Here is a 13,644-nt window from a genome sequence, read left to right on the forward strand (position 1 = left end):
AGACTGGTTTGGGACCGGACGACCCGCCCGGAGCTCAGAGGGGTTCTGGAGAGCCTGCTCCACTACTTGACCCAGGACCTGCCCAGCCGGAGCCCCACCATGAGGCCCCCTGAGAGGTTAGGGCTAGAGGTCAGTGTGGGGTTGGAGGTGCCCCAGTTCAGCAGGTGTGGAGGTCGACCAGCAGGGAGTGACGTCTCAAGGCGCCTCTCCTCCTTCCAGCTTCTCCAGGCCAAGTTCCTGAGGAACACCCCCAACCCTCCGCTCACTCACCGCCGGGAGGTGGGGGCCCTGGCACTGTCCTCCAGAGGAGGTGGAGGGGGAGGCTGTGGGAGCCAGAGCCATGGCAGAGAGACCCCTAGTGGACAGGTTGAAGGCTGCATTCCCAAAACAGGACGTGGAGTGAGAAAGGGGAACACTGTTAAGGATGTGCTGGCCAGGTTTGCCGCAGCAACGCAGAAAGAGAGGGGAGGGGCCACACAGGGGGGAGGAGCGTCGAAAAGACCCCGACCGATCGGCAAGGGGCAGCTACTGTCTGCCATAATGGACAAGTTTGAAACCATGGCGATGGTGCAACGAGGAAGTGACGTGAGTTGCCTGAAGAAAAGCTCTTCTCCTGGTACCAGCTCACCTGGTAAAGTCAAAGGTCTTGTCAAAGAATTAGTGAGTCGTCAGGAAGAAGAGGGACAACAGTGCTTAGGTCAACTAGGTCAACCCATCAAAGGTCAGAGTTCAGTGAAGCAGCAGGTTAAGAGTAAAGGCTGGGGACAGCAGAGGAAAGAGAACCCCTCTGGAGTGCAGGAAGGAGATAGAGTATCAGAAAAGACAGTAGCTGGTCTGAAGGATTCACCTCAAAACAGAAAAGGGAGGAACTGGAATCAGAAGGTGAAAGGTCAGCCTGTAGTCAATAAGCAGATAAGGGGTCCGGGTTCAGATCAAGAAGCTGAAGGTCAGATTCAGGATTCAATTAAGGAGGTAGAAGTTTGGGGCGCTAATCACAGGTAAGACTCTGGGTATGAGCCAACAGGTTAGAGACTCTGGGTATGAACCAACAGGTAGAGACTCTGGGTATGAACCAACAGGTAGAGACTCTGGGTATGAACCAACAGGTAGAGACTCTGGGTATGAACCAACAGGTAGAGACTCTGGGTATGAACCAACAGGTAGAGACTCTGGGTATGAACCAACAGGTAGAGACTCTGGGTATGAACCAACAGGTAAAGACTCTGGGTATGAACCAACAGGTAGAGACTTTGGGTATGAAACAACAGGTAGAGACTCTGGGTATGAACCAACAGGTAGAGATTCAGGGTATGAACCAAGAACAGATTGTTAGCTCAGGTCAAAGACTAGAAGGCCATGGTTCAGAGTTTGACAAGCAGCTAAAGGTTCAGAGTGAAAACATTGAAGTGGTGGTACAGGCTTCACATCAGGAGAATCAGGATCCTGATCAAGACAGTGACGTTGAAGTTTCAGGTCAGGAGGTCAAGGTACAGGTTACAGGTCAGGAATTAAAGGTACAGGTCTTAGGTCAGGAGCTCAGCTATGGGCAGGTAGAGCTGCTCTGCTCTGCTGCAGTGGTCCAGTGGTCTCCCCCAGCACCCCAGGTAGGGATACCTGAAGTAGAGGCCTTGCAGTCTGGGTACCTGGCAACACTGCTCCCTTGTCCTCCTGTGTGGGCCCTAGCTTCCTCTGTGGATCCACCAGCACAGAAATACTCAGGGTTAGGGTCCAAAACCAGGACCCTGGAAGGCTCACATCTCTCCTACCCCTGGAGAAAACAGTACATGGATCCACCCCAACCCCGGTCCACCCAGAGAGGCCAGCCCAGATACCCCATCCCTAGGAGGGCCCACGGCTCAGAATCAGAACCATCGGAACTGGGCCAGGCCCTTAACACCAGCCTCTCACCCCCACCTTCTGAATCTACGACCCCTGATGTCATGACCTCTGTCCCCACAACCCCTGATCTTGACCTTTGCTTCCTGCCATCAGCGCCCACAACGTCCAACCAGGAGCCCCGCCCACATGAAGCCAAACAGGAAGTAAATGTCCCCATGGCACTGCAAAGTGGGGAGGGGGAGGTGACATGTCAGGAGGGGGAGGGGCAGGGTAGCGCTGTGATGTCACACAAAGATGATGTCATCACTATGCGTGGTTCAAGTGTTGCAGAGCCAGAAAGACTACAGACAGAAAAGCAGGAGAGACCAAAGTACAGGACGTTAAACTACGGCGACCCTTCAGCGAAACTGATTTATAAACCCAAAATCATCCGATTCACAGATACCTTTCATTTCTAAGTCACTCGTTCACTCACTCTGACTTCAGTGATGCGTCTGTCTGTGAAAGATAAAAGCCTTCTGAACTTTCTCTCTCCTCACAGTGAAACACAATACACCTTCAAGGTCATGCTAGCCATCCCATGTGTTGCTGTCCTCTGAAAGCCGTGGTGTTGCAGGAAGCAGCCTACGCTCTACGTGTAGAGCAGTGTGTAGAGTAGTGTGTGTGTGTGTGTGTGTGTCGTCCGTACTGTAACAGTGGAAAGACAAACAGAACAGCGGTGTTAAACATTGACTAAACTAAGCCTAATCTTTAGAATGGGATTTTCCTGGAAAACAATGTGAAGCAATAATATCAGGACTTAAACTGTAACTATGACAACCGAGTCAAATGAACCTCTGCTCTTTATCAGATTAAAGAAACTCAATCCCTTATCTTGTAGTTATTGTATTGTTGACATTGTGATCAATCTGAAACAGTTTTACTGTTCCCTTCTAATCAACCTTTCATTCATTAGCCTGTTTGAGTTAGCTCTACTGACCTTGGCGTATCTGTACTCTCTCTAACGACTATTGTCGTTATCACAAGTAAACCAGAACTAAGGCACCATACATTTCATTTAATGTCATTAGAATAATCTCAGAAATTAGGGACATATTTGGCCACTAAATGTATCAATTAAGTTTACAAGAGAATCTTTGTTCAAATGTTGACACCAGAGGGTTAATTTTTTTCTGGAATGTTCCAAGGTCCCAGATACACCCAGCTAGATGTTCTACTACCACCACACGGTAAATGTGCCCTCACTGCCAGTGTTTTGACTACAGACATGGACTATAACCTGGGGAAATAAGCCACTTATCTCATACTATTCACACCAGTCGCCTTTCACTGACGGTTGAAAAAACAGCCCTAAACACACTATTTTATGCTAAGAAATGGACGATGTACACTTTTATTGATGGGTTATGCTCAAACACACATGCGTTTCTGGAAAAAAACTGTGTATAAGGATATGTCCTTAAATTAATATTAATTTGAAGATGTAGCTACTTCAAATATACATTTTAGAAACTTAACATAGATTTTTTTTACAAGGATTTTGTCATGGCATGTGTGATGCATGACGTCATCTACTGTAAAAATCACCTGTCAGGGGGAGTGGCTAAAGGTAAGCATCAGAAGGGTTTCCCCATTCCGTTATCATGACGTAGCATTGTGGACATTTTGTAAACCAACTATATAACGAAGATTAATTTAAGAAAATGAGATGTGATTATATATAATTGAATATGTTAATTATTTCATCGCAGATCGTTTTGGAGTTGCGTACCTAGAATATTTATGAGAGGGCGGTTCTATTTCCCGCTCATGCTTGATTGACAGGTGCCCCGAGGCTAGCGGAGCTCACGCAGTCAGGCGGTCTACCTTGGAGAACATGGAAACAAACCACCCGGCGGGATTCATAGACATGTCTACATATTATTAATGATGGACCATGTTTCGACACGCTGTGGAGTCTGCCGATCGCGTTTAACATTGTTGTTGCGGTTGTTCTCCAGTTTCAGCCACCAAAATAAAAAACCCAGGTGCATAAACGGGTTTCTCTCTTCCAGTTAGGATGAAAGATCGAGACACTTTACTCTCCTCTTCCAGGTAAATGAGCTTGTGCCTCGGGTGGGTCAATACAAATCCCTGTTTGACTGTCTGGGACGTCGAGTCCACGCCTGGGATTTGCAGTTGTGGGACTCGCTTCATGGAGAGAGCAGCGATATCGTTTCAACTTTGGACTACAGAATAGCCTACTGAAATGAACTAAACGTTCAGGCCATATTTCCACGGCATATCTGGAATATATCTGTCTTCACTCATGGAAAAGAAACCCATGAAAGAGAACAGGGTTCGCTCGCCACAACTTCGAAGCCTGAACTCCACTATCATCTGTCCTCCCAGCGGCAGCAGCGCCAGAGAGAGAGTTCACAGGTAGCCACTCTTTATAGCCAGCAACTTAACAAACTAGCTGGCCAAGAAGCTTCGCATAGTTTTGCCCGTCCCTACCACCATACACCTGACAATTGAATGTTCTTAGCGTTACACAAAAGTTCAACCATTTTAGGGAGAGTTATGTAAAGAAAATGGCCAACGCTAGCTAGTCAAGCTGGCTAGCGACAAACCATGGCAGGTGTTGCTTGGTTGTACTTGTGTTTTGTAAAGTTACCTCATACAGTAGTTAGCTAGCTAGTTGTGTTGAGAAGGCGAGGACTGTTGGACTCAGTCCTTCGTAATGGCATGTGCACTATTCCAAGCTGCCTCACAACCTCCACCCGACACCCCGTCCCCCACCATGGAGACTACACGTTTAGTAGCTAGTCACACCACCATGGAGACTACACGTTTTAGTAGCTAGTCGCACCACCATGGAGACTACACGTTTTAGTAGCTAGTCACACCACCATGGGGACTACACGTTTAGTAGCTAGTCACACCACCATGGAGGACTACACGTTTTAGTAGCTAGTCACACCACCATGGAGACTACACGTTTTAGTAGCTAGTCACACGTGTTGTGCTACGCACAGGAGTCCTCCGCTGTTGTGAACATTGAAACACAGTGCAGTCGATGAACATTGCTGGCTAGGAAAGTTCCCAACCAAAACAGTAGGCCTAGGCTACTTACTTCAACACAGCTTTGCACTGAGAAGTTCACTGACTTTTTTTTTTTAGGTTGTATATTTTTCTACATGATCGGGTACACATTGTGGCCCCCAAGGTTATTATTGTTTAGTGTTTTTATATTTGTTTTTATTTCTATTAGTTAAAACATACATCATGATATAAAATATATTTTAATTTATAATAGTTAGTTTTGGAGTAAAATATAATCGTTCTTAGTTTCATGATTTTAGTTTACAATAATAACCTGGTGGCCTCTCAGGGCTCATTCTTCCTCCTCGCCTTCTTCCTTTCCTCTCCTCCTTTCCTCATTCTTCCCCTCCTTCTTCCTTTCCTCTTGCTCCTCCTTTCCATAGTGTGGTCTTATGCAACCACCTTTCAGTATTCACCCAGCGACAGTGGGAAAATCCCATTAGGTCACTAATCCACATGATATCATTGCTCTTATTAAATCTAGTCCTCTGGAAAAACCAGTCTCACTACGCTCGTCACTCACTATTCCCTTTAGATTGACTTAGTTTCTCACTCCTGCTAGCTAGAGTCCGTATGGCTGTGACTCTGTTTCAGTGTGGGCCCGTATGGCTGTGACTCTGTTTCAGTGTGGACCCGTATGGCTGTGACTCTGTTTCAGTGTGGACCCGTATGGCTGTGACTCTGTTTCAGTGTGGACCCGTATGGCTGTGACTCTGTTTCAGTGTGGACCCGTATGGCTGTGACTCTGTTTCAGTGTGGACCCGTATGGCTGTGACTCTGTTTCAGTGTGGACCCGTATGGCTGTGACTCTGTTTCAGTGTGGACCCGTATGGCTGTGACTCTGTTTCAGTGTGGACCCGTATGGCTTTGAGCGGTTGGAGGACTTTGACTATGAGTCGTATGAGGAGTTGATGTCAGAGTACCTGGCCGTGCTCACCAGGAGGTCCATCAGATGGTCCAAGCTGTTGCAGGGCCGGGGACGGCTGGAGAAGAGCATCAAGGGTGAGTGGGACTTCATCAGAGCCAGAGCATAAAATAAACTTTTTAGTGGCAGGTAGATATTTTTTACCAGCAAAAATATATTGTTTTCTGCTAAAATGAAACCAACAAAACACAAAAAAAATGATGAGCATACATTGTAATGTTTCTAAAACAATACATCTAAGAAGTAATGTGGTATTTTGTTTAATTATATTTTTGTATTCCAAGTCTTTTAACCAAATATCACAGATTAGACAGATTAGTTCACCTGCCCCAGTTAAGGGCGGGAGGTTACCGTGGTAGCACAACCCTAGTCATGTTTGTGCCTGTGAGATTGAGTCTTGACTAGTAGAAGCATTGTCTTCTCTAACCAGGCTGGTTGTGAGACTGCCAAGAGTGTGCAAAGCTGTCCTCAAGGCAAAGATTCAACTTTTCTACTTTGAAGAATCTCAAATATAAAATATATTTTCATTTGTTTGAGACTTTTTTGGGTTACTACATGATTCCAAATGTGATATTTCATAGTTATGTCTTCACTGTGTATTCTACAATGTAGAAAATAGTCAAAATAAAGAAAAACCCTTGAATGAGTAGGTGTGTCCAAACGTTTAACTGGTACTGTATTTTATTTTTGTAAATATGTTATTTAAATATTTTTATTTTTTTTTGATTATTTTCCCTTAACCCTACCACCCCTCCCCCCCAATTGGAGTAAACAAATGGAAAATACTTTGGCTTCCACTTCCAGCTTATACGTTTGGCAGGTGTTCACGTCAAATCAGTGTTTTTGTTCATGCTGCTTCTTGGGGGTGTGTGTGTGAGAGGTAAAAAGAGACTTAAGTTGCATCACTGACTCATGAAGCACTCCCACAGTGAAGCGGTATGTGCGTAAGGGCGTGCCCAACGAGCACCGAGGGTTGATCTGGATGTCAGCCAGCGGGGCCCAGGAGCACCTGGAGAGGAACCCAGGCTACTATCACTCTCTACTGGACACTACGAAGCAACAGCATGACCCCAAGCTGGTAGACTCCATACGCACAGGTTAGCTAATATAGATCATCATGGGTTAGCTGATATACACCTGAACATGTTAGCTAATAGATCATCATGGTTAGCTGATATACACCTGAACAGGTTAGCTGATATAGATCATCATGGGTTAGCTGATATACACCTGAACATGTTAGCTAATATAGATCATCATGGGTTAGCTGATATACACCTGAACAGGTTAGCTGATATAGATCATCATGGGTTAGCTGATATACACCTGAACAGGTTAGCTGATATAGATCATCATGGGTTAGCTGATATACACCTGAACAGGTTAGCTGATATAGATCATCATGGGTTAGCTGATATACACCTGAACAGGTTAGCTGATATAGATCATCATGGGTTAGCTGATATACACCTGAACAGGTTAGCTGATATAGATCATCATGGGTTAGCTGATATACACCTGAACAGGTTAGCTAATATAGATCATCATGGGTTAGCTAATATAGATCATTATGGGTTAGCTAATATAGATCATCATGGGTTAGCTAATATAGATCGTCACGGGTTAGCTAATATAGATCATCATGGGTTAGCTGATATACACCTGAACAGGTTAGCTAATATAGATCATCATGGGTTAGCTGATATAGATCATCATGGGTTAGCTGATATACACCTGAACAGGTTAGCTAATATAGATCGTCATGGGTTAGCTGATATACACCTGAACAGGTAGCTAATATAGATCATCACGGGTTAGCTGATATAGATCGTCACGGGTTAGCTGATACAGATCGTCACGGGTTAGCTGATATAGATCGTCATGGGTTAGCTGATATACACCTGAACAGGTTAGCTAATATAGATCATCACGGGTTAGCTGATATAGATCGTCACGGGTTAGCTGATATAGATCGTCACGGGTTAGCTGATATAGATCGTCACGGGTTAGCTGATATAGATCGTCACGGGTTAGCTGATATAGACCGTCACGGGTTAGCTGATATACACCTGAACACGGGAGCTTGAGCTCTGAGATATTTCTCTCTGTATGTACTCGGCTTTGACAAATAGCTGAAAGGGTTAGAGATGTTTGGAGTTGGCAGCAGGTTATTTTTGGTGGTGATTCTAACCACCTCCATCCCTCCTCCCTGCAGACCTGAACAGAACCGTTCCTGACAACGTCCAGTTCCGCAAGACGTCCAGCCCATGTCTCCAGAAAACCCTGTACAACGTGCTGCTAGCGTACGGGACACCACAACCCAGCTGTGGGCTACTGTCAAGTACGTTTACCCTGTTACACCTGCATCCCAAATGGCACCCTATTCCCTACATAGTGCACTACTTTAGACCAGAGCCCACAGGCAGCCTTTACAGGCTTAGTCACCTTTTACTGCTCTACTCCAGTGGTTCCCAACTCCAGTCCTCTACTCCAGTGGTTCCCAACTCCAGTCCTCTACTCCAGTGGTTCCCAACTCCAGTCCTCTACTCCAGTGGTGCCCAACTCCAGTCCTCTACTCCAGTGGTGCCCAACTCCAGTCCTCTACTCCAGTGGTGCCCAACTCCAGTCCTCTACTCCAGTGGTGCCCAACTCCAGTCCTCTACTCCAGTGGTGCCCACTCCATGGTGCCCAATCCAGTCCTCTACTCCATGGTGCCCAACTCCAGTCCTCCAGTACCACCCCAACAGTACACATTATTGTTGTAGCCCCGGACCAGCACACCTGATTGAGTTGGATCAGGGGGTCCTGGAAGACTGGAGTTGGGAAACACTGTTCTATTGTTTCTCAGCCCTCACTGCTACTGCACGTGTTCACAGCGCCCCCTGTGGCTGGTCCAGGCATTACCTGCTAGCCTTTGCAGGAATCCCAACGCTTCCTCCATCATTCATCAGCTTTTGTTCCTAAATGGGAATTCTATAGTTGAGAATGGCATGTCGAATAGACAAGGCTACTGTGTGTGTGTGTGTGTGGTTGTGTATGATTTGACAGGGAGATTTTCTCAGCCTTTGGCAATGCAAAGAAACAGCATTATGGCTGAAGGTTTGGTGTGTGTACAGTCAGTCGTCTCTGTCTCCCTTTCGTATTGTCTGCTTCTCTGTTTATTAGTCTGTCTGTCTCTCGTATTGTCTGTTTATTAGTCTGTCTGTCTCTCGTATTGTCTGTTTATTAGTCTGTCTTTTGACCATCAAAGACACATTAAATCACATCAATTCCAATAGTTACTTACTAGAGAATAGGGTGCCATGGGCCCTGGTCAGAAGTAGTGCACTATATAGGGACGAGGGTGCCATGGGCCCCTGGTCAATGTAGTGCACTATATAGGGACTAGGACTCTGGTCAAAAGTATGCACTAATAGGGCCCTGGTCTAAAGTAGTGCACTATATAGCGACTAGGGTTCCATTTGGGACTCTCTTGTGTATCTCTGTCACCTGTTTCATGTCTCCCTCTCTGTGAACTAATTTCCAGAATACAGACCTGTTCTCTCTTCCTCTTAGCAACAGACTGTATTAGGAGAGAGAGAGAGAGAGAGAGAGAGAGAGAGGAGAGAGAGAGAGAGAGAGAGAGAGGGGAGAGAGAGGGAGGGAGAGAGAGAGAGGAGGAGGAGAGAGAGAGAGAGAGAGAGAGAGAGAGAGAGAGAGGAGAGAGCGAGAGAGAGAGAGAGGAGAGGAGAGAGAGAGAGGGAGAGAGAGAGAGAGAGAGAGGAGAGGAGAGAGAGAGAGAGAGAGAGGAGGAGAGGAGAGGAGAGAGGAGAGAGAGGAGAGGAGAGAGAGAGAGAGAGGTGTTGAATTAGAATGGCTTGTGTCCCTCACTAAGCTGAGAGGATGTCTACAACCTACAGACAACACCTTAAACACTGTTGCATAACTATTAACCATTTATTGTGGCTGAAATGTAATATTCATATGTATCTAAACTGTCTTGTCTTCAGGGCATGAACTTCATCGCTGGGTACCTCATCATCATCACTAAAGATGAGGAGAAATCATTTGGCTGATGGACACTCTACTGAGCAGGATACTACCAGGTGTGTGAGACAGCAGCTCTATTCCTGTCTTCTCTCCCTGCTGTCGGTCTATGTATAACCCAGCGGAGGTCACATGGTCTGAGCCTCGTTAAGAACCATGTCCCGTCACACGGAGGGGAGGGAGGGGGTAATCTGATGTCACGCCCCAGCCCACTACCTCACTTCCTGTTCTGGCATAGTCGGGCTCCACTCTGACAAACAGGTGGATTTGATCTGAGATCACATTCGTCACTGAGTTCAGGGGCTCATATCTTTGAGGTGTGTGTGTGTGTGTGCGCGCGCTGTCCCTTGACGACAGTAAAAAAGCAACAGTGTAATGGAAGGGACTGTTGATTACTAGTTGTGTGTCCTGTCTGTCTCCTGTCCAGACTACTACACCCCGGCCATGCTGGGGCTGAAGATGGACCAGGAGGTTTTAGGGGAGCTTGTGAGGACCAAAGCCCCAGTTGTGTGGCAGGCCATGGGGCAACACAACGTCATGTGGACCCTGGTGGTCTCCAGGTGGTTCATCTGTCTCTACATAGACGTCCTGCCTGTAGAGGTGAGGGGGATGGGGGGGGTTTGAAAAGCAAGGAGAGAACTTGGCCAAATCTTTGTTGTTGTAGGAGTACTATTACTAAGTTGATGTAACTATTGAACATGTAAACACCCAGTCAGGTTTGGATCAGTGATCTGTTGTAGAAGGGCTATTAAATAATGTTCAATCAGTGCTGAGCTTTATCAGAGACTCAGCCCCACCACTGGACTGAATCAGGTTTACAGGGCAGAATGGGCCTCAGCCCCACCACAGGACTGAATCAGGTTACAGGGCAGAATGGGGACTCGGCCCCACCACAGGACTGAATCAGGTTTACAGGGCAGAATGGGGGCTCGGCCCCACCACTGGACTGAATCAGGTTTACAGGGCAGAATGGGGACTCAGCCCCACCACAGGACTGAATCAGGTTTACAGGGCAGATGGTGGACTCGGCCCCACCACAGGACTGAATCAGGTTTACAGGGCAGAATGGGGGCTCGGGCCCCACCACTGGACTGAATCAGTTTACAGGGCAGAAGAATGGGGACTCGGCCCCACCACAGGACTGAATCAGGTTTACAGGGCAGAATGGGGACTAGGCCCCACCACAGGACTGAATCAGGTTTACAGGGCAGAATGGGGACTTCGGCCCCACCACCGGACTGAATCAGGTTTACAGGGCAGAATGGGGCTCGGCCCACCACTGGACTGAATCAGGTTTACAGGGCAGAATGGGAACTCAGCCCCACCACAGGGACTGAATCAGGTTTACAGGGCAGAATGGGGGCTCGGCCCCACCACAGGACTGAATCAGGTTTACAGGGGCAGAATGGGGGCTCTGCCCCACCACAGGACTGAATCAGGTTTACAGGGCAGAATGGGGACTCGGCCCCACCACAGGACTGAATCAGGTTTACAGGGCAGAATGGGGGCTCGGCCCCACCACAGGACTGAATCAGGTTTACAGGGCAGAATGGGGACTCAGCCCCACCACTGGACTGAATCAGGTTTACAGGGCAGAATGGGGGCTCGGCCCCACCACAGGACTGAATCAGGTTTACAGGGCAGAATGGGGGCTCGGCCCCACCACAGGACTGAATCAGGTTTACAGGGCAGAATGGGGACTCGGCCCCACCACAGGACTGAATCAGGTTTACAGGGCAGAATGGGGGCTCGGCCCCACCACAGGACTGAATCAGGTTTACAGGGCAGAATGGGGACTCAGCCCCACCACAGGACTGAATCAGGTTTACAGGGCAGAATGGGGGCTCGGCCCCACCACAGGACTGAATCAGGTTTACAGGGCAGAATGGGTTCTGTGGGTCAGGAGATCAGTCTGCTGAGCTGAACTAAGTCCAGGGCTGTGTCCTGGAGCAGCAGGAAGGGAAGAATGAGAAAGCATAATGAAGATCAATCTTTACATATTTCATCACCATGCCTAGTGTCACTGTCTACCATCTCAGCTTGATGACCTGTCCTGCAGCCCATTAAACCTGACTGTCCTGCAGCCCATTAAACCTGACTGTCCTGCAGCCCATTAAACCTGACTGTCCTGCAGCCCATTAAACCTGACTGTCCTGCAGCCCATTAAACCTGACTGTCCTGCAGCCCATTAAACCTGACTGTCCTGCAGCCCATTAAACCTGACTGTCCTGCAGCCCATTAAACCTGACTGTCCTGCAGCCCATTAAACCTGACTGTCCTGCAGCCCTTCTGTTGCCATTTAAGCCTGACTCTCGTTTCTCTCCTTGGTTCTCGTCCTCAGACGGTTCTGCGTATCTGGGACTGTCTGTTCTACGAGGGTTCTAAGATACTGTTCCGTGTGGCTCTGACGTTGATAAGGAACCAGCAGGCTGAGGTCCAACAGGCCGGTTCCCTGCCTGACGTCTGTGACAGCTTCAAACACATGACCAGAGGGCCCTTTGTAGAGGACTGCCACACCTTCATGCAGGTACACACACACACCCACACCACACACACCCACACACCCACACACACTGAAATGAACGTGTGTGTGGATGTGTTTAACTATACTTGCAGGGACCAAAAGTCCCCACAAGAATAGTAAACAAACAAAAAGTTGACCAACTGGGGACATTTTGTTAGTCCCCACAAGGTCAAATGCTATTTCTAGGGGGTTAGTGTTAGGGGTTAAGGAAAATAGGATTTTGAGTGGGACTAAATTGTGTGTCCCCACAAGGTTAGCTGTACAAGACTGTGTGTGTGTGTGTGTGTGTGTGTGTGTGTGTGCACCATAATAATCTCTGTTCATCCCTCTGTAATCCTTTGTCTTGCTGCTTTCCCAGAAAATCTTCACGGAACCCGGAAGCCTCTCCATGGCAACCATCACCAAGCTCCGGGAGACGTGTCGAGCACGCATCATCGCTGAGGAGTCCTGACCCCATCCTCCTGACCTGTCAATCAAACACACTGCACATTCCGGGCTGGGTCCCAACACTCCTTAATGGTCTCCTCTCCTCGGATCCTATCCCTCACTGTTGGGACAGTGCCCTAGACTGTTGTGTACTCTTTAGCATAACTACCGCGTAGCTATGTAGACTACCGCGTAGCTATGTAGACTACCGCGTAGCTATGTAGACTACCGCGTAGCTATGTAGACTACCGCGTAGCTATGTAGACTACCGCGTAGCTATGTAGACTACCGCGTAGCTATGTAGACTACTAGGGGTGAAAATAAGGTGTTAGGAGTACCGGTAAATGAATGAGTAACTATGCTGTGGGGGTACTCCGTACCGTTAAACATGAGCCTATCACAGTAATTAACAACAGATGCCAATGAAACCTTTTGGCTATTACACTATTATCATTACTGTATGAAAGTCACATGAAATAAAAATATTTAGCGAATGGACATGAAAACATGGAATACGCTCAGATGCGATGTGGTTTGGCAGTAAGTGACATTTAGCGATCAGCAGAGACGTGCAGACAGCAGTGGACACATCAGGTGAGTTTACCAGACTGACGTAGACCTAATGAGTGACGTCGCTGGATGTCATTCATCAAATGGTGGCTGCACAGTGCACTGTGGAGATGCAGGAAGTCAACATGAGTTTTAGTCCAGCATTGGTGTTCATCTGCACTGGGGGAAACCAGCCCTGAATGTATACATGTAGCTAGATAGTTAATGTAGACCTGAATGTATACATGTAGCTATGTAGACCTGAATGTTA

The 13,644-nt window shown here is 47.5% G+C and overlaps 1 protein-coding gene and 1 pseudogene across 1 annotated transcript; both read left to right on the forward strand.

Moving 5' to 3' along the window:
* The first annotated feature begins 1,038 nt into the window (after positions 1-1,038).
* On the forward strand, positions 1,039-10,212 carry LOC115179525 (uncharacterized). Its single transcript, XM_029741134.1, has 2 exons — positions 1,039-2,516; positions 10,192-10,212. Exon 1 carries the CDS (start codon positions 1,041-1,043, stop codon positions 2,295-2,297), a length of 1,257 nt encoding a protein of 418 aa, XP_029596994.1. The 5' UTR covers positions 1,039-1,040; the 3' UTR covers positions 2,298-2,516; positions 10,192-10,212.
* LOC115179530 (growth hormone-regulated TBC protein 1-A-like) lies at positions 4,068-12,876 on the forward strand (annotated as a pseudogene).
* Positions 12,877-13,644: the final 768 nt, after the last annotated feature.

Source organism: Salmo trutta, chromosome 39, assembly GCF_901001165.1.
Source record: "Salmo trutta chromosome 39, fSalTru1.1, whole genome shotgun sequence".
NCBI classification, from domain to species: Eukaryota; Metazoa; Chordata; class Actinopteri; order Salmoniformes; family Salmonidae; genus Salmo; species Salmo trutta.

Bases quoted from the DNA above. Each gene is read 5' to 3' on its own strand.
- LOC115179525 (XM_029741134.1), top strand. From the start codon at position 1,041: ATGAACCAACAGGTAGAGACTCTGGGTATGAACCAACAGGTAGAGACT.